A 20,853-nucleotide genomic window follows, 5' to 3' on the forward strand; every position below is an offset into this window, starting at 1 on the left:
AGGTAGGATAGGATTTCTTCCTAAGTTAAATTAGGAAACCTCCTTCTGTAATATCAAAAACCCTAAATGCCTTCCTATCTCAAGATAGGATAGGGTTTCAGAGTTAGAAATTTCTGTAATGAGGCCCCTGGTCGCCGTAGGTCGACCGGGCTGCTCTGATTGGCCAGCCAGGGGTGGCGTGTGTAGTGTGTATTATGGAAGGCAAAAATGGAAAGGTGTACATTGACAGTTCCCACGCTGACTTCTTTCTTTTCACACCGAGATGCACAGAAAGGCTCATATTACCGTCGCGCAGGGACGTTGGAAGTAGGGGTGAAGATAGAGAGAAGAACACAAAAGCTCTTTGCTTTTGTGTTTTCTTCCTATAGGAAAATGGGAAAATAGAAGAAAGAAGGCACATCTTGTGATTGTATCGTTTTTCTGTTTCAGTGAATAGATTTGCCTGGAGGGGTGGCGTATGTAGTGTGTATTATGGAAGGCAGAAATGGAAAGGTGTACAGTGACTGTTCCCACGCTGACTTCTTTCTTTTCACACCGAGACGCACAGAAAGGCTCATTTTACCGTAGCGCAGGGACGTTGGAAGTAGGGGTGCCGGGGGGTGCGGCCGCACCCCCGCAACCCTACTTCCAACGTCTCCGCACCCCCACACTTTGCCCTGTGCTCCCGCGATTGCTCTCTAAACAGTCTCAAAGCCTATGTCCTCTCTTTCCCATCTCCTGCTGCCTCATATCAACTTGACACAACACTAATTTATTATAGGCAGACCCGCCGCATTTCTTCACCGTGCCCAGGACAAGATTACCTTTATATTGCCCCGTCTCTCCATGCGCACTTCGGTAGAGTCAGAGTGCTGGGGGTCGGGGGCCGGCGCGCACTAATGAGCATTACCAAGAGGTTATCATTAGAAATCCAATCAAAACTTAACTGTATGATTTACAAAAATAAAATAAATGTTGTATTGGAAAACAGTTTTTGTGTGACGTTGTTTTAACTAAAGCCAAGGGACATAATAACTGGTTAATGCGCGCACATTGTTTTTGTTTGTGCCGCTCTCTCTCTCCTTCCCTGGGCTCAAGCTCTTTTTTCAAGTGATCCCAATGAACTTTTATTTGTTTCGTTTGATTTCTTACTATTTCTTGTAACTCGTTTGATAGTTACATGCACACACGCACGCACACACACACACACGCACGCACGCACGCACGCACGCACGCACGCGCACGCACGCACGCACGCACGCATCCAGACAAAGCATCATGGAAAGCATGTCTCCGTCCGTTTGGTAAGACTAGTAGCCTATATTATTATTAAAAAGCCTACAAGAAAATGATCCAGTGAAATTGTGCTTTTTTCCCTCTACACTCTGACATAAATTGATTGATAGGTTGAACAGAACAGGACATAGAAGCCACGCATAAAAAACACGATCGACAAAACGATGGGTCACTGTGAGCTGCTTTGTGTGTGCGATCAATTGGGGGGCGTGGCTTTATCATCAGCAAACCTAGGCTTCCTGGACAATCGGGGGAACGCGCAGCACATGGCTGATTTGAATAATGTTATGAATGACAGTAGAGAAGCACATGGCTAATTTGAATAATGTTATGAATGACAGTAGAGAAGCACATGGCAAAATAAACCACAGCTGAGACTTGCAGGAGCAGATTCGAGCAGTTGTAAAATGGATTTGTGCTCGCTCATTAAAATGCTGAATAACATAGCGTTCACAGATGTGCAACTTCTGATGCATTAGTTCAAATTTTATGAATTTTTTTACGAATGCACACCTTTTGGGCATGTTCTCAGATTATGAAACACGGGTGTGCGAATGTGTTTTGCACCAACTGCGCTGCAATAATTGTAGCAAAAGGATTTTTATGCACCTGTAACACAGATTTGCGTACTCGTAGACCCTATTTTGTGTTTACAATGGTGTTACGTTGCTTATCTAAAGTAAACAGACACACCACTCAGCCTGCTGTTGCAACCATCTTGTGGTAGTTTATTCAACTCTAGCGCCACCAGTGGCTTACACATGATCTGCATTTATACATATCATGACATCCTCTTTATTTTCCTTTTTTATTTTTATTTTTTATTTTTTTTTTTTTAGGCTAAACAACTGCTCAAACATGAAAAAAATAAAAATAATAATAATAATCCTAGTACTCCTCGATGAATCTTCTTGGCTTTGAGACAATTCGTCCACTTGCTGTTGTAACAGGTAGACTTGAAAGCTTTGTAGGACTAGAAATACTTCTTGATGTTTTCTTTTGAATGTCCATTTCATGCTTTTTCTCTGTACTGTCATGCACATCCTGTTGAGTCACATCTTGTTTGTTGGTGTCCTTTAGTGTGTTACTCAGTTCCTTGGACTGCATCAGATACTTTCTGTTTCTTCTGTATACTTGTCCCCCAGGTGTCTGGACTACATATGATCTTGGCTGGTCAGAAAGTCCCGTTACCTGGGCTGGATTCCATAATCCTTCCTGCCAGATTCTGACATTGTCGCCAACCTCAAGTTTCTGGAGTGCTCTGGCTCCTTGATCGAAATATTCTTTCTGTTTCTGTTGTCTTGTTTCAAACACCTGTTGTACTGTACTTGTGACCATTTGAGGTTTCAACATCTGGGATGTCGTCGGAAGTCTTGTTCTCAAACGTCGACCCATCAACAGCTGGACTGGTGACACTCCGACATCCTCCAGAGGTGTACTCCTCAGACTCAGCAACGACAGATATGGATCTTTTCCATCAGCTTTTGATTTTTAAGCATGAGTTTGATAGTCTGTATTCCTCTTTCTGCCATTCCATTAGACTGCGCATGGTAGGGGCTTGAGAGTTTGGTGACTGGAACTCCCCACTCTTTTGCAAAGGCTTGGAACTCACGAGAGCTGAACTGTGGTCCGTTATCTGAGATCACTATTTCAGGAATGCCATGTCCTGGCGAACTGTGACTTCAGATGTGTGATGATTGTTGCACTTCTTGTGTCTGACTTCAACCACTCCACCTCTATGAACTAGAAATAGTATCCACCAGTAGTAAATACTCCTGCTGGCTAAAGGTGAATAGGTCAACACCTATCTTCTGCCAGGGTCCTTTCTGGAACACTGTGTGGTTGTAGTGGCTCTTTAGTTTGACATTCTGATATGTCCTGCACACGTCACACCTGTTCACCATCTCTGCGATTTTTTCCGACATTCCAGGCAAAAAAGGACTCTCTTGCTCTCCGCCTGCAGCTTTCAATGCCCAAGGACTTTCAGGATGCGCTTTACCATTCTCTCCTCTCATTGTGCCGGAACGATGAGTCTTTCTCCCTTGTACAGAACTCCATTCACAACTGAGATCTCTTCTCTGAAGTTCCAATACGCTCGTATTCCTTGGGCAGCTTGGCTCCTGGTTTCTGGCACCATTAAGACAGTTTCAACGAGTTTAGTCAGTGTCACATCATTTGTTGTTTCCTTTCTGAATTCCTCCAATTTCTCTTTTGACACGGGTAAATTGGAGATCACCATGTGCACCTGCGCTTCAATGCTTTCTTTATCTGGAGAGCTGGTCACTGGTAAGTAAGCTCTGGATAATGCATCTGCAATGTACATCTCCTTTCCTGGCTTGTACTGTACATTCACCTGGTATTTCTGCAGTCTCATTAAAGTCTCTGTATTCTAGTGGAGCACTGCTCATGGGTTTTTTCATTAATCACTTCAAGTGGTTTGGGTGATCCGACTGCACATCCACTTCTCTTCCGTAAATGTACTGATGAAAACGCTCTGCTCCGAACACAATTGCTAACATCTCCTTTTCTATTTGCGCGTAGCGCTGCTCAGTCTCTGTCAGTGCGCGCGATGCATAAGCTACTGGCTTGAGCTCTTGAAGTAAAACGGCTCCAAGTCCACTTTTTGATGCATCCACTGACAGCGTTACGGGGAGCTTGACATCATAGTATCTGAGCACAGGAGCTTCAGTGAGCATCGTTTTCATTGTGCTTGAATGCCTGCTGCTGTTCAGCTTTCCACTGCCATTCAACATCGTCTCTGGTCAATCCCCGCAATGGCTCAGTATGCTTGGACATGTTTGGAATGAACTTTGCGAGATATGTGACTACGCCCAGAAATCGTTCCACATCTTTCTTGCATTCTGGAGTTGGCATTTTCAGAATAGCCTCAATCTTGGTCTGATCAGGTTTCAAACCGTCTTTTGTGAAGATATGACCCAGGTATTTGATTTCCTCTAGGCCCACCTTGCATTTTCCTTTATTCAGCTTGAAATTCTTGGCTCTTGCTATCTCCAGCACTTGTCTCAATCTGCAGTCATGCAGCTCTTTTGTCTCACCCCAAACCAAGAGGTCATCTATGTATGTTTCAACACCTTCAATTCCTTCAAACAGCTGTCTCACTGTCCTGTGGAACACCTCAGGAGCCGAATTAATTCCAAATGGAAGTCTGAGGAATCTATAACGACCAAAGGGAGTGTTGAATGTACAGAGGCGAGTGCTGGCTTCGTCTAGTTTGAGTTGCCAAAACCCTGAGCTTGCGTCCAGCACTGTGAAGTATTTGGCTTCTGAGAGTCTGCAGGTTATTTCCTCAACTGTTGGTAGCTGGTAGTGTTCCCTCATTACTGCTGTGTTAAGATCACGTGGATCTAAGCAAATTCTTAGTTTTCCATTAGGCTTTTCAACGATAACAATAGGGTTGACCCACTGAGTTGGCTCTTCGATTTTTACAATCACTTTCATTTTTTCCATTCTGTTCAATTCTGTTTTTAGTTTTTCTCTCAAAGTGACAGGAATTTTCCTAGGTGGGTGCACTTTTGGTGTCACGCCTTCATCAATTTGAATAGTGTGTTCTCCCTCTAGGCAGCCTAGTCCCTCAAACACATCAGCATACTCCTTGAAGATATCCATTTTGTCACTTTTATTTAGTGCCATAACTCTCTTGATGAGCCCCATTTCTTCACATGCCTGAATCCCAAGTATTGGTTTGGCATCTGATTTTACAACAATGAATTCCAGATTAAATGCTTTCTTTTTGTATTTCACGCTCCATTTGCACTTTCCCTTCACTGGTATTTTGTCTCCAGTGTACGTTGAAAGTTTCACATTTGTTGGTCGTAGTATGTTCTTTTTCCCTATTCTTTGCAAGAGACTGAAAGGAATTACATTGGCCTGTGCACCAGTATCAAGTTTGAATTTGACTTGTTTGTGATCCAATTTTAATTCAACAGTCCATTCATCTGTCTGTCTCTGTGTCTTTGCATTCACAACACCAAGGAACAGACTTGCTTGTTGATCTGTGTCGTCATCATCTACTGAGTACACTGTCTTCATCGACCTACACACCTTGGCAAAGTGGTTCATTTTCTCACAGTTCTTACATTGTTTGCCAAAAGCCGGGCATTTTCGTGATACATGCTCAGTTCCACATCTTGTGCAATAAAACGTGCAACCCTTGTCTTGCATGCTTACTTGGGTTTTATTTCGGTATTCTTTATCGCGTGTCTGCTTGTGCCTCACTGCATCTATGTCCTTGCTTTCACTTGCAAAGGATTGCGCATTGTGATCCTCTTCATGCATTTGTTTTATTTGTACTTTTGTTGTTTCTGCCGCGAGGCACAGCTGTGCTGCCTTTTCAAGAGAAATGTCAACTTCACGTAACAATCGCTCTCTCAACGTATCAGACGTGATTCCACAGACAACTCGATCTCTGATAAGGGACTCTCTTAACTGTGCGAATTCACATGACTTTGCCTTTAGTTTTAACTCCGTAAGGTATTGGTTAAATGACATGTCCCCTTGCACACACGTGAAAAATTTGTACCTTTCATAGGTTATATTCTTTCTGGGGTTGCAGTATTCTTCAAATTTTTCCAGAATTATCGCCAGTTTAAGCCTATCATCCTCCTCGTCAAATGTGAAGGTATTGTACACTTCCACCGCCTCTTCGCCGGCTATATGAAGAAATAGTGAGGACTGTACCTTAGCTGACTTGCTCGCGCCCCCAGCAGCTGTTAAATAAAGCTCAAAACTCTGCCGAAATCTCCTCCAGTTTTCTGACAGGTTACCGTGCAGTAGATCAAGTCCAGCGGGCGGCTTAAGTCCTTCCATGTTTGCAATACCTTGCAAATCCTCGTTAGTGTTTTTCCTTTTACTTCTGACACCATGTTACGTTGCTTATCTAAAGTAAACAGACACACCACTCAGCCTGCTGTTGCAACCATCTTGTGGTAGTTTATTCAACTCTAGCGCCACCAGTGGCTTACACATGATCTGCATTTATACATATCATGACAAATGGTATAAAAAATATTTACGACTACAAATGTACTGTTACACATTTGTGACTTTAGAGTACACATGCAAAATAAATATATACGACTTCAAATTGACTGTGACTTTAGTGTACGCATACAAATTCTGCAGTTACAGGTGCTAAAGACTTTTGCTACAATAATACCTTCATAAAAGAAGGCACATCTTGTGATTGTATAGTTTTTCTGTTTCAGTGAATAGATTTAGCCATTAGTTTATTGTTGTGCTTCCTTTCCAGTTTGGTGAAATAGTTTGGTTGGCTACAGTGAATCCTATGAGAATTATAGTTAGGAGCTGTTCTGGTAAAGTAACCTCTCTCTGATGTGTTCCCTGTTCCCTGGTTTTAAAAACCAAAACCCACCTCATGTGTATTTGAACCAATGACCGTGCATGCTATGCTGAACACGCCATGAAAATTAGATAAAACAACAATCGCAATGCAGCGGCAGTTGCAATAGAAGCAGATGTGATGCTACCTAGTTAGCATCAAGAGATGGAAGGGCTCTCTAAAGAATGAGCGATTTTAAGATCGGGCTTTGAATTTAACCCTGAATTGTTTACACATCACTAAAACGTCTAAATGGTTACTATATAACGTCAGCAAAAATTTCCCTTGGGATGACTAAAGTCATGTCTTCTCTTACCTTCGAACCAAACCCATTACGTGCTGTACATTTGAATGAGGGGATGTCCTGCTACATTCCACGTGATGTAGAGACGATACACCAAAGAAGGCACATCTTGTAGAAAGGCCAAGTTCGACTCCAAGGCCTCTGGGCTATAACAGGCCTCCGCTCAGTCCGTTCTGAGAGGGAACAAGCAGCCTGAGACTAGGAAAGGTTTCATAACTGGGGCTTATGTAGTGGGGGCTGATCCTTGTGTGTGTATTCTTGTGTGAATTTAAGAGGTTTCTGTGTGTGTGTTTGTGTGAGTGAATTTGAAAGGCTTGTGCGTGTATGTTATCTACCGTTGACTGGTTATTGTATCCCTGACATAATGGGGGCTTGTGTGTGTATGTGTGTGTTCATTTGAGAGGCTGTGTGCATGCGTGTGTGTGTGTGTGTGTTCATTTGAGAGGATTTGTGCATGTGTGTGTTGGGGGTTATACAATGAACCATGCATCATTCCAGTTCAGTAAGGATTCACGATGGCCTTAGGGTGGGATGTACACATATTCTTACACACACACACACACACACACACACACACACACACACACACACACACACACACACACACACACACACACACACACACACACACACACACACACGACAGGACAGGATCTCAACTGAACCGCCCTCTGCCACGATCTACTTTCGTAACCACGACGGCGACGACAAGAACATTAGACGGCAGCAGATCTAATGTCTGTCTCTTGTTCCCCCGTGTGTTCCTGTGCCCCAGTGGAGCTGGACGGGGGGGCGCAGGGCCAGCGGGGGCCCCCTGCGGAGCCGCCCGGCGTGGGGGGCCAGGTGAAGCTGAAGAGGTACAACCTGGAGGACAACTTCCACCACGACATGGAGCAGTACCTCTCCACGGGTACCTGCAGATCGCCGAGAGGAGAGGTGAGGGGGGGGCGAGGGGGGGGCGAGGGGGGGGAGGGGCAGCCTACTGGCGGGTGGGGGAGGTGTGTTGGGGGGAGGGAGAGGTGAGGCAGTAGGTGTGTGGTTATGTAAGGCTTGGGGGGCAGGGGGGGGGAGGGGCTTGGAAAGGGCGAGGGAACCCTAACAGCACCTCAATCGGAGGACCCCCATGAGCCCTCTTCCTCCTCCTCCTCCTCCTCCTCCTAGACCAGAACCTTCCAGGGCGTTCCCTCTCGCCGTCGATGGGTTCCTGTCACGCTTTTAAAAAACGTGCACGCAGCGACCATTACTTTGAAGAGCCCTAATCTCCCAGCTGGGGTAATGGGAGGAGCGTGCACAGAGCAGTGTGGGGGTGTGCACGGCGCATTAGCGGCGCTGCCAACGGAATGCCCCCGGCGGGGCGGAGTGGGGGGGGGGGCGGAGTGGGGGGGCGGAGTGGGGGGGGGAGAGGGGTTCTCCAGCATCTCTTCATCCCTCCTGGAGAGAGAGAGAGAGAGAGAGAGACAGAGACAGAGAGAGAGAGAGAGAGAGAGAGAGAGAGAGAGACAGAGACAGAGACAGGGAGAGAGAGAGAGAGAGAGAGAGAGAGACAGAGAGAGAGAGCGTGGAGGGAGAGAGGAGGTGGAGGAGAGGATTCTCTCCAGCATCTCTCCATCCCTCCTCCTCCTCAGCCTATAAGCCTGAGAGGGGAGGATGGAGAGAGGGAGAGAGAGAGAGAGAGGGAGAGGGGGAGAGGGAGAGAGGGAGAGGGAGAGAGGGAGAGAGAGAGAGAGAGGGAGAGAGAGAGAGAGAGAGAGAGGGAGAGAGAGGGAGAGAGAGAGAGACTTAAAGATAAAATAGGGGATCGATTGACGGGACAGAAAAGGGAAGCGAGAGAGAGAGGGAGTGAGGAAGCGTGACATGAAGGCAGAATGGGAGAGAGGAAGAGTGTTAGAGAGATATGGGTGCGGTTTTAATGAATCTTCTTAGAGGACAAATAAAATAGGATAAACCGTAGGACGGAACGTGTAAAAAAAAGACTTCCATCATTTTTATCTGCAACATTTGTCTCCCGGCTTGTTTATGCATTCAAAGTCAGACTAATAACCTAAGTCTTCTAAGCCATGCTAATAATGTGTGATGTCATGATTTATTGTGTCGATAAAGCTACGGAGTAGCTTCTGGTTGCTATTCAGGGGAGGAAGGGACCGAGTACAAGGCTGCTGGGAGGATGTGTTGAATGAGAAAAAGGAACAAAAACCCGATGATGACCGTGAGAGAGTCCCAGAGAGATGAACTCTGTTGATACCAAGCAAACAATAAGAGACAACTTTTGAAGAGCAATAATACTGTCATAAAACTGTACAGCCTTCTGCCGACCCTCACACACACACACACACACACACACACACACAGTCAATCAAGATAGCAAATAATGGTCCTTCCTTCTTTCCTCTCCATCTCTCTCTCTCTCCCCCTCTCTCTCTCTCTCTCTCTCTCCTTATGGTTCTTCTCTCTCTCTCCTTATGGTTTCTCTCTCTCTCTCTCTCCTTATGGTTTCTCTCTCTCTCTCTCTCTCTCTCTCTCTCTCTCTCTCTCCTCTCTCTCTCTCTCTCTCTCTCTCCTTATGGTTTCTCTCTCTCTCTCTCTCTCTCTCTCTCTCTCTCTCTCTCTCTCTCTCTCTCTCTCTCTCTCTCTCTCTCTCTCTCTCTCTCTCTCTCTCTCTCTCTCCGTATATCTCTCTCTCTCCTTATGGTTCCTCTCTCTCTCTCTCTCTCTTACTCTCTCTCTCCGTATATCTCTCTCTCCTTATGGTTCTTCTCTCTCTCTCCTTATGGTTCTTCTCTCTCTCTCTCCCTCTCTCTCCCTCTCCTTATGGTTCCTCTCTCTCTCTCTCTCCTTATGGTTCTCTCTCTCTCTCTCTCTCTCTCTCTCTCCTTATGGTTCTCTCTCTCTCTCCCGTGCTGCCCTACTCTACTATGTCCTCCTCGTTTCCCTGAGGTAAAGTAGCCAATGGCATCGCCTGTCCCTGCCACCTGCCCACCAATCACCTCCCTCCTTGCTGCCCACAATCCCTCTCCCCCCAGCACATCACTTGACCGGCTGCATGTGATGCATGCGCCACGTTGTCATTGTAACCTTGGGTGTGTGAGCCTGGCCCGTCCACAGTGCTCAGTCCAGCACTGTGTGTCTCTAGTCTGACCACGGCACCATAACACCACACTCTGAACAGATGTTTCCAATGCCACCCCAATAGACCTCTGAAGAATAAGTCCCGCCTCTGAGGCTCCAGGTTCCATCGGTCAAATGTCTATGGGAAACAACATGGGGTTTATGAATGATCGTACATAACAAACTCTGTAGGTGGCGAAGAAGTAAAAGCTCACGTTTTGAAGCACACACTCTTTCAATCTAGATTCCACTTGGGTTTTGGATTGTCGGTGCCGTTAAAGTTGCATTTATAATCGTCGACTACTTTAATGGCACAGACAATCCAAAACCCTAGTGGAAGCTTAGCTAGATGGAGAAAGTGTGTAGCTCAAAACGTGAGCAGCTTTTACTGCTTCGCCAACTTCCGAGTTTGTTATGTACGATTATTCGGAAAAAAATGTTTTTGCCACTTTTCATTTGACCAATGGAACCAGAAACCTCGGAGGCGGCACTTATCCTTCAGAGGTCTTTACTCAAACGCTGGGTTGAACACGCATCTGGAGAGGTCCCTCCTCAGACTCTACTGGTATCCCGTGTCATGCTGCAGGCCGGGTGTCCGGTGTTTGGGATCGGACCTCTTCAATCCTGCAGCACCCACACATCTCAGACCACGCTATAAAAGGGGGTGATGTGATGCCACCAGCTGGGAGTAGGATGGGCCATTACAAGCCGTTGGAACATCTGCCTTTTGTCCTGGGTTTTGGGTGACATCACAAGTGGGAGTGTCCACCTAGATTTATGACGGATAGATGAGCAACGTTTGCTTCACTCCACTGGGTAGGCTGGTAGAATGATCTATCCAGCGGACATCTAGGTGGACACGCCCACGTGTGATGTCACTACACAGAGGGAAAAGGCAGATTTTCAAACGGCTTGTAATGGCTCATAACACTCAGCCCTTTAACCGTGTGCTCTGGGTGGGTTGCCGATGAGCCCCACCTGCAGTGTAAAACAGGCATGACCCCACCCGCTGCATCCCCCATGTGACGTAGATGTTGAGCCACTTCATAACCACCCCGGTCATGTGATTCAGCCTCATAGTGTGCTGCGCCGTCTTGGTCTCCACAAGCACTGCCGAAAAAAGAGGAATAAAGCGCTTAAGCCATCTAAAAAAACACCATCAAACCTCCATTAAGCTTTCACATCCCACCTGACGAATGATTGCAGACTCTTGCATCCCTGTTGCACCCTGGGAGTGGTAGTCCCGAGGAGGTCAAACCAACATGTCTCCTGTCCGTGTGCAGCGCCGATAGGCAGCATGTCGTCCATGGAGGTGAACGTGGACATGCTGGAGCAGATGGACCTCATGGACATGTCTGACCACGAGGCCATGGACGTGTTCCTGCACACCGGCGGGGACGACAACAGCGCCGCCTCCCCTGTCACAGGTAGGGATACAGAGGTTATAACTCCTCCCCCGTCACAGGTAGGGATACACAGAGGTTATAACTCCTCCCCCGTCACAGGTAGGGATACACAGAGGTTATAACTCCTCCCCCGTCACAGGTAGGGATACAGAGGTTATAACTCCTCCCCCGTCACAGGTAGAGATAAAGAGGTTATAACTCCTCCCCCGTCACAGGTAGGGATACAGAGGTTATAACTCCTCCCCTAGGACTGGTTAACACTGTTTGGGAAGACTGTATAGCTTTCTGCCGACACACACACACACACACACACACACACACACACACACACACACACACACACACACACACACACACACACACACACACACACACACACACACACACACACACACACACACACACACACACACACACACAGGTTATAACTCATCCCCTAGGACTAGTTTACACTGGGTGGAAAGACACAGCTGTTTGGTAGACTTATTTTTCCATTGATTTTTTCCAAAGGTTTCCATTGATTATTCCCTACTCATGTTCCTTACCACCTGATCGTAGACCAGGCGGGGGTTTCCATGGCACTGTGGGCATCAGATTAGGGAAGGCAGGATCACACTCAGTCAAATAACACCTCCCCCTAACACGGTCCCTCATGTACTATTCAGTGTCATGGTGCGGATATAGGATGAAACGTAACATGAGAACACATGTGAGACACCAACACCTCCACCAACACCTGGTCCTTTGGACTGAAATGATGATCATTTAACTGCCACTTGAAAATAGTACTTAGCATTGTGTAGCATCTCATCCTAGCTATCTTTGTTGTATTCAGGGGATGGGTTAATATAGCAATTGTAAGTGCTTGGCACCTGTTTCTATGAATATCCTTACTGTACCGAAAGTGATTTATTGTTTTTTCCCTTTCTTCTGACACATGTACAAGGATATGCAAGAATATAATGCAAACATAATGCTTTGGATAAAAGCGTCTAACTCAAACCTAACCTGTACGGCTGTCTCTCGCCTGTCTGTCTGTCCGTCTGTCCGTCCCCAGGCCCAGAAATGGAGCCCTACACCACAGAGATCAGCCTGAAGGTGCCAACCCAGGCGGAGCTACGTCACAAGCTCTCCTCCCTCTCCCCAACCTGCACCGACAGCCAGGACACCGATGGAGGAGAGGAGGAGGACGACGGAGAGGTGGAGGAGCAGGGGGAAGGTGGAGGACACAGCGGGAGGAGCAGTGGCAGTAGTAGTAGTAGTAGGAGGAGGCCCAAGGAGGCGGGGGGGCAGGGGAGAGCCAGTAAGAAGCCGGTGGGGGCTCCTCTTGGGAAGAACTGAAGAGGAAGGTGGAGCTCAAGACTCTTTTGGGTGGAGTAGAGAGAGTGACACACACACACACACACACACACACACACACACACACACACACACACACACACACACACACACACACACACACACACACACACACACACACACACACACACACACACACACACACACACACACACACACACACACTGACGGACGTGACTTTTCTTTGCATATTGGACTGTTTTTTAAGCTATTTCTCCACTTGGGGTTGTTCTCATGATTTCATGTTAATTCAGGGGCCAATAACCCAACTTGATTTTAATTATATTGATTATTTAGCGGTTTAATCCAAAGAGACTGAATATTTAGGAGCTGGCAGGATGTTGAGCGTCTTGCTCTTAAGGGTGCTTACAGGTTAGACTACGGACATTGGAAATCGAAGCCGGTACCTTCTGACAGGGAGTCAATGACGTCTCTGTATCGTAACATAAAAATGACACACTTGCATTGAACCGACGCATCAAAATAGTTTTGCGAGAAGCAGAAAAAGATGGATCCGTTTACAATATCCAATGGTGTTTTATCCTGATGTTTACAACCAAATAAAGGAACTGGAAAATACATAAATATTTGAGAATATCGTGGTATGAACTTGTTTGAGACATGTTTATTTATTTGGGGTTGAAGTCTTTAGATGATACATGCTCTTTCAAGCTTTAACTGAAGAAAGCACCTGTTAAGAGTTCAACTAGCCATCATAATAAACAGTCTAATAAAAGCTGAATAGATAAATAAAAAGCATACAAATTATTAACGTATTCTTGAATTGATAATAACACATTATATGATTACAATTAAGAAATAAACTACAATTGCTTCGGCGACCTACATTTATAACAATCCCATACAAACACCATCTCTCTCAGGACTTGATCCAGTCCACAGCAACGGAACCGCCCGGAACCATAATTAATTTACATGCCTGTGGTGTTGGCCATTACCGTCTCAAACTTCTCTTTTGCGGAGAAATGTTGATTTGTGCGTGTGACTGCAGCATCCTCCATTCTCCGCCATATCTCTGGACTTCTTTACGCTGAATCGCTTTCTTGATGGTAATAAACTCTTCATCCCCCCCGGGACGGATTGCGGGAAAATACAGCGCTGGGCAGGGGAATTGAACCGGTGGCCCCGTCTCTGTGCGCTCATCGGTCCGATTTATATTGTGCGACGCGGAAGTGATATTTACAGCATAGTAAATTGTCTTTTTTATCCCCTATTGGAGAACCTTAATGCTTTAACGGTGTGTGTTTGGGTTGAGCATTTATATTTAATGACCTTTGTGATGGCACAAACTAATGCAATTTCAGAGTCGACGGAGCGGCTAAATGCCACTTTGAGCTCAGATGCCCGGTGGAGAACGAGGCATGGTGGATTAAATAAAGTAATTATGAAAATAATTAGGATGGCGACTTTGGTTCCAACGTTAACATTCCAGACGTTTCAATAAATCATTCTTTGCAGTCATATGAATACACTGTTGGCGATATGTTGATGAGCTGTTTTAAAAACATTCAGTCCAAGTCAGGAGGCTACTAAATCTACTATTTTTGATATGGTTGGTGAGCTTTTCTTTTTGCCCCGTTTGTGATATCGTGTGATTGTCCAATTGAAATGTGGTTAAACCCATAACTTGTTATTGATTCATGTTCATGTAACAATATTTCACCCGCCCATACAGACTCTCCCTTTAAATGGCGTTTGTCTTAATAAACTCCTGTGAGCCCTGTCATATACGGTAGTTAATGTGCTTGCGCATATACTGGGGGTTATACGGGAGGTTAGCCTTAGAGATGTGAGCGAGACACACGGCAGTTAATAAACCTGAGTTGAGCATCCGAACAAGTATCTATCGCATTACTTTACATGGTGTCAGAAGCGAAAACGAAGTCATGCCTAAGTTCCCCCCTCCGACAAACTTTTCCTTCGATAGGCCAGGAGAGTGGCCGGAGTGGAAGCAGCGTTTTGTGAGATTCAGAATCGCAACCAAGCTGGACAAGGAAGATGGTGCTGTGCAGGTTAGCAGTCTGATATACGCTATGGGAAGCGAGTCGGAGAACATCTTCCGTTCGTTTAACTTCGAAGATAATGCACATAGAGATGATTATGAGAGGGTGCTTGGAAAGTTCGATGATTACTTTGTGCCAAGAAGGAATGTAATACATGAACGTGCATGTTTCCATCTGCGCGTGCAAAGACCAGGAGAAAAAGCTGAAACCTTTATCAGGGCTTTGTATGAACTGGCAGAACATTGCTAATTCGGCAGAGATGAGAATATCCGCGACCGAATCGTATTTGGAATACTCGACAAAGATGTCTCACGGAAATTGCAGCTGACAAAGGACTTAACACTAGCGCTGACTATAGAGACAGTCAGGCAGTCGGAAGAAGTTGCTTCTCAAGTCAGCATGCAAGGAGAGACAACGGGGGTGATACAAGAAGTCACTCACGAGCGCAGCAAATACCCCAATCACTACGGTAAGCCAAAAGGGGGAAATAAAGGGCAATGTGGATTGTGTGGGAAAGCGTGGCACAGTAAGATGAGTAAGATGAAAATTGCCCGGCTCGTAATTCCACATGCAATACATGTAACAAAGTTGGACATTGGAGTAGAGTGTGTAGGCGCATGCAGGCAGTGAGTGAGGTTACAGAGCAAACGGAGCAGCAGTCACACTTTCTTGGGGCTGTGTGAGTAAAGCAGACGGGTCGCCAGAGCAATGGGCCGTCGAGTTACTGGTGGGCTCTACACCAGTTGACTTCCAAATCGACACAGGGGCCGATGTTAACGTCATCTGCGAGGAAACCTACCACTCACTCATGCCCAAAAGAGCACTGCAGCCTGCAGAGATGCCACTGGACAGCCCAGGGGGCGAGCTGCAGTGCATAGGACAGTTCCAGAGCACTGTGACCTACAAAGGAAAGACTCACCACCTCACAGCATATGTCATCCACGGACGTACGGTCAACAACCTACTCAGCAGGCCGCTGTCTGTGAAAATGGATCTAGTGAGGAGAGTGAATGAAACGGTGTGCAACAGAGGACATCCACAGGCATATGGCACGCATGGGACTTTAAAGACTGAACCAGTGAGAATACTGCTGAAAGACAATGCTCAGCCATATGCTGTATACACAGCACGACGCGTGCCTCTCCCTATGCTGCAAAAGGTAAAGGAGGAGCTCAAGAGGATGGAGGGAAATGGCATCATCGAGAGGGTTACACAGCCCACGGACTGGTGTGCACCCATGGTGCCAGTCTTGAAGAGCACAGGTAAAGTCCGCATATGTGTTGATCTCAAGAGGCTGAATGAGGCAGTGAAAAGAGAACAGTATATCCTGCCTACTACTGATGAGATTACAGCAAAGCTGAGTGGGGCCACTGTCTTCTCTTCGCTCGATGCCGCCAGTGGGTTCTTCCAGATACCGCTGCACCCAGACAGCTGTAAGCTCACTACCTTTATTACACCATTTGGCAGATTCAACTTCAAGCGGCTACCTTTTGGAATCACGAGCACACCAGAAATCTTTCAGAGCAAGATGATGGAGACCCTGCAGGGGCTGGAGGGTGTTGAGGTCTTCATGGACGACATTCTGGTCTATGGGACCACACAAGAGCAGCACGACGGTCGCCTGGAAAGGTAATGCAGCGCATTGTGACAGCTGGTCTGAAGCTCAACCGTGAGAAGTGCTCCATCAGGCAGAGTCAGCTGCGGTTCCTTGGACATCTCATTGACCGGTCCGGGATCCGGCCTGACCCAGACAAAGTGAAAGCTATAAGGCAGCTGTCACCACCAGCAGACGTGCAAGAATTGAGAAGGATACTGGGAATGGTAAATTATCTTGGAAGATACATCCCCAGACTCTCTACCGTAGGACAGCCGCTGTACGAGCTCTTGAGGGACAAGAATTCATGGACATGGAGCCACGCACAACAAACTGCTTTTGAACACATCAAGGAGCTGTTGTCAACTGCACCAGTACTTGTTTTCTATGACTTGAACAAGCCCACGGCTGTGTCAGCAGATGCAAGTAGTTATGGATTGGGGGTGTGCTCCATCAGCTCCACGGGGAGCAGTGGAAACCTGTGGCATATTGCTCCAGACGGCTCACTGTGGCAGAAACACGCTACGCCCAGATAGAGAAGGAATGCCCGGCCGGTGTGTGGGCATGCGAGAAGTTTGACGGATACCTCAATGGACTGGAGCAGTTCAAGCTCATCACTGATCACAAACCGCTAGTGCCTCTCATTAACAGCCACAATCTAGACAATGTACCTTTAAGATGTCAGCGTCTTCTCATGAGGCTCATGAGATTCAATCCAGTGGCAGAATATGCGCCAGGGAAAACTCTGGTCATCGCGGACACCCTGTCACGCAGTCCACTGGCCAGCACGTGTGCAGAGACAGACACACACTCTGACGTGGCATGCTACGTGGATAGTGTAGTAGAGGGGATCCCTGCATCATCAAGCAAGATGGATGAAATCAGAACGGCGACAGCAGCCGATGCCGAACTGCTGTCGGTTGTGAAACTCATAAAGAAAGGATGGCCTGAACACTTAAGCAATGTGCCCATGGACGCGAGAGAGTACGTCCAAGTGAAGTCAGAGCTATCAGAACACAATGGCCTGGTCCTCAGAGGAAGCAGGATTGTCGTGCCAAAGTCAATGAGAGGTGAGATCCTTCAGAAGATTCACGAAGGGCACCAGGGCCTAGTCAAATGTAGGGAGAGAGCGTGCTCATCTGTGTGGTGGCCCAGACTCTCTACGGAGACAAGCATGCTTGTGACGTCATGTCAGGTGTGCTGTGAACTGTAAAGAACACATCAAAAGGAACCTCTCATCTCCACACCGCTTCCAGAGCGACCCTGGAAGAGAATTGCAATGGACCTTTGTGAGCACAACCACCACAACTACCTGGTAATCTCAGATTATTACTCCAGGTTCCTAGAGATACTGCACTTACCCTCGACAACGAGTGCACAGGTAATTCAAAGAATGAAAGCGGTCTTCGCCAGGTTTGGCATTCCACATGAGGTGGTGAGTGATAATGGACCCCAGTTTTCAAGTGCAGAGTTCAAGGAGTGCGCGAGGCAGCTCGACTTCAAGCACTGCACATCCAGCCCTCACCATCCACAGGGCAATGGGCACGCAGAGAGAGCTGTACAGACGGCAAAGAAAATTCTCAAGCAAGAAGATCCTGAGATGTTATTGACATAACACTTTAAAAAGGGGGAGATGTCATATACGGTAGTTAATGTGCTTGCGCATATACTGGGGGTTATACGGGAGGTTAGCCTTAGAGATGTGAGCGAGACACACGGCAGTTAATAAACCTGAGTTGAGCATCCGAACAAGTATCTATCGCATTACTTTACAAGCCCCCTCCTCTCTTTAAATCATTAAAAAGACACGCAGGTTGGAAATGACAGTGAATTGTCAGCAAGTTTTTATTAAACCTTTAGGTATAAACTGCAAAAAGTAAAAAACTGTCAATACAACCAACATGGGACTCTCTTTCCGTGTGGGAAAGGCGGAGACACGGTACTAATAAATTAAGTGGCCCATGGACCCCAGAGTAAAGTACTTTATACTGTAGAAAATGCAGAACAACTCAAAAAAACATAACTGCACCAGAGTGTCCGGGGCAAAGAAGACCGGTTTGAATAAAATATATCGTAAGGCCATAAAAACTCGACAACCACTTATTTTATTTAGTTTAAATGTTGAAAACGCCCGACTTGGCGTTTCATTAAATAGTCCTAAAACAGTTCATTCTTCTGGGAGGAAGGACAACCAACAAACTGGATAGTAGGATTTATTCTTGACAGTCACCACTGGCAAGCTCAGTGCAACATGAGTAGCTACTAGATTCTCCTTGAATTTTCAGTAATGAAAATGTAAAAACCCATTTTTTTGTGATGATATCATTTTTTTTTCCCTTTTCTTTAAAAAAGTAAAGCTAAACAAACAGAACTAGGTTTGGGGGGGGGGGGGGGGGGCGAGTGTGTGTGTGGGGGAGGGGTGGGGGGGGTGGGGTTGCTACTCCTCGTCTCCTTTCCTACTGATATAAGCAGCACTTAATTTTGTTTTTATACACGCTTTAAAATGGAGCAACCCAGTCACAACTCACATGGATGAAGAAAGGATAATGTAAGGCTTTTTCTTCATCGGCACCTCCTCCTCCTCCTCTTCCTTAACCAGAAAGTATTCTCTCTCTCCCCCTCTCCCCCCCTCTCCCCCTGCCTTCCTTCCTTCTTCCTTCACCCAAGAAAAAAGGCTCAAGTATTTTTTTAAAGAAATATACAGGATTATGTACACAAAAAGGGAGATTTTCGTTGTCGTTGCCGTTTTAAGTCTCAATACATTTGCAAATTGGGGCGGGCAAGCGGGGAGGTGGGGGAATCCAATGAAAAGTCTCAGCGGTAAAGAGGAAAGAAACAAAAACAATGTGGGACTCTGTATTTCACATTTTACACTCTTTGACTAGTGGCTCTACTCAGAATAGCACATTAGATTAAAAAAAACAAGAGGAAACAAAAAGATCTCAAAAAAAAGAAAAGAAAAAACACCCAAAAATAATTATAATATAATATAATAATTCATATGTTTACCGGTACAGCTGAAACGAGACGACTGGAAGAATGGAATGTTAACACGATTGCACATCATTTAGGAGCGGGAAAAGCCCTCCCTCTCTCTCTCTCTCGCTTTCCCGCCCTTTGAGACGGGACAGGGGGGACGGGGGAGGTAGGGGGGAAGGGACTCGACCAACTGCTGACTCCAACCCCCCCGCCGCCGCCGCTGCCCCCCCCTCCTGTCCGGATCTTTCATCTTTTTGTATTGTTATACAGTAATTCTAACCAAAAGCACCAAATAACATGGACCTCCTCGCAGTGTTTCAGGCACAGTTCCCCCTCGCGAGTGCAGGAGGTATGGCTCCCTGCTGAGGGGAAGGGCAAAGCCTCCGTCCTCACGTACACCCAAGAGGAAGCAATGTCGGCGACAAAGTAGAAAATACACAGAAGACTTCTCGCGAGGGGGAAAAAAAATGAGCTAGTAAAAAGCTAAAACCCACAACAGAACATAATCAAAAGAACAATAAACAAAGTCAATGAAAATAAAACGTTATCCGCCTTTTTCAAGTTTTCACCTCGTCTCGCCGGACCCCTCCCATCGGCAACAACCACAAGGGGGCCGTTTCGAGGCCGAGAGACAAACAACAAAATAAAATGGACTCCACTCGTCCTGAGAAGCGAGGACAGAGCCAAACTTTGGGTCACTACTTGGTGTCACTTAAACGTTACATTAAAAACTGGGTCGGGGGGGATTTTAGTTAAAACCAACGTCCCTATCGTCTGTCCTTGCGTTCACAGTTAAGTGATTCGTGATGAGGAGCCTGTGTTGTGAGGGAAAAGGAAGTGAAAGTGGGGAGGGGAGGCAGCTGGGTAACCACGGTTACCCTCTTCATGTTTGGGTGTGTCGGTTGGTGTTTAGGGTAGGGGGGGGGGAGGAGTTTATTTTCCGGCTCATCAAGTCCACTTGTGAACTTCACACTTAATGCTAGGGAGCGAAAACAAAAAAATGGACGACTCGAAGAAAGTTAGAAGAGAAACAAGTCAAACAAAAATAAATTCTTCTTTCACGCTAGTGCAAAAAACACTGACATCTCGCTGTTTCCGTTTTTTTTCCTTTTCTTAGAAGCAAGCTTGTCATACTAAGGGGGGAGGGTGAATATCACGGGGTCATCTTTGCGTCTAAAGCTCACAATCATATTTTGAATATGGGTGGGCAGTCTTGGGGGGGGGGGGGGGGGGGCATGGGAACAGAGTGTAGGTAAAAAAACAAAAACACGACGGAAGGCAAGAGGGGGGGCTTATGCAGGGCGTGGGCGAGGGGCGATGAATGGGGGGGGGGGGTTCAGGGGTCACTCAGGACACGGCCGCCGCCGCCTTGGGCATGTGGGCAGAGCTGAGGCGAGAGAGGGACACCTCCACCGTGGCACGCTTGCGAGGCCCCCGCTTGGCCGGAG

At 46.6% G+C, this 20,853-nt stretch overlaps 1 protein-coding gene and 1 pseudogene across 1 annotated transcript in view; one reads left to right on the forward strand and one right to left on the reverse strand.

Annotated features, from left to right (window-relative positions):
* Positions 1 to 3,512: 3,512 nt before the first annotated feature.
* Positions 3,513 to 14,976, forward strand: LOC130376220 (dysbindin-like; annotated as a pseudogene).
* A 5,706-nt stretch (positions 14,977 to 20,682) lies between these two features.
* The window catches only part of jarid2b (jumonji, AT rich interactive domain 2b), a 90,208-nt gene continuing 90,037 nt past the window's right edge, over positions 20,683 to 20,853 (reverse strand). Inside the window, exon 18 of the mRNA XM_056583442.1 lies at positions 20,683 to 20,853. This exon is cut by the window's right edge and continues 163 nt beyond it. Within this exon, the coding sequence (XP_056439417.1) occupies positions 20,753 to 20,853 (101 nt within the window). The 3' untranslated portion in view covers positions 20,683 to 20,752.

This window comes from Gadus chalcogrammus, chromosome 22 (genome assembly GCF_026213295.1).
Source record: "Gadus chalcogrammus isolate NIFS_2021 chromosome 22, NIFS_Gcha_1.0, whole genome shotgun sequence".
In the NCBI taxonomy this organism is placed as follows: Eukaryota; Metazoa; Chordata; class Actinopteri; order Gadiformes; family Gadidae; genus Gadus; species Gadus chalcogrammus.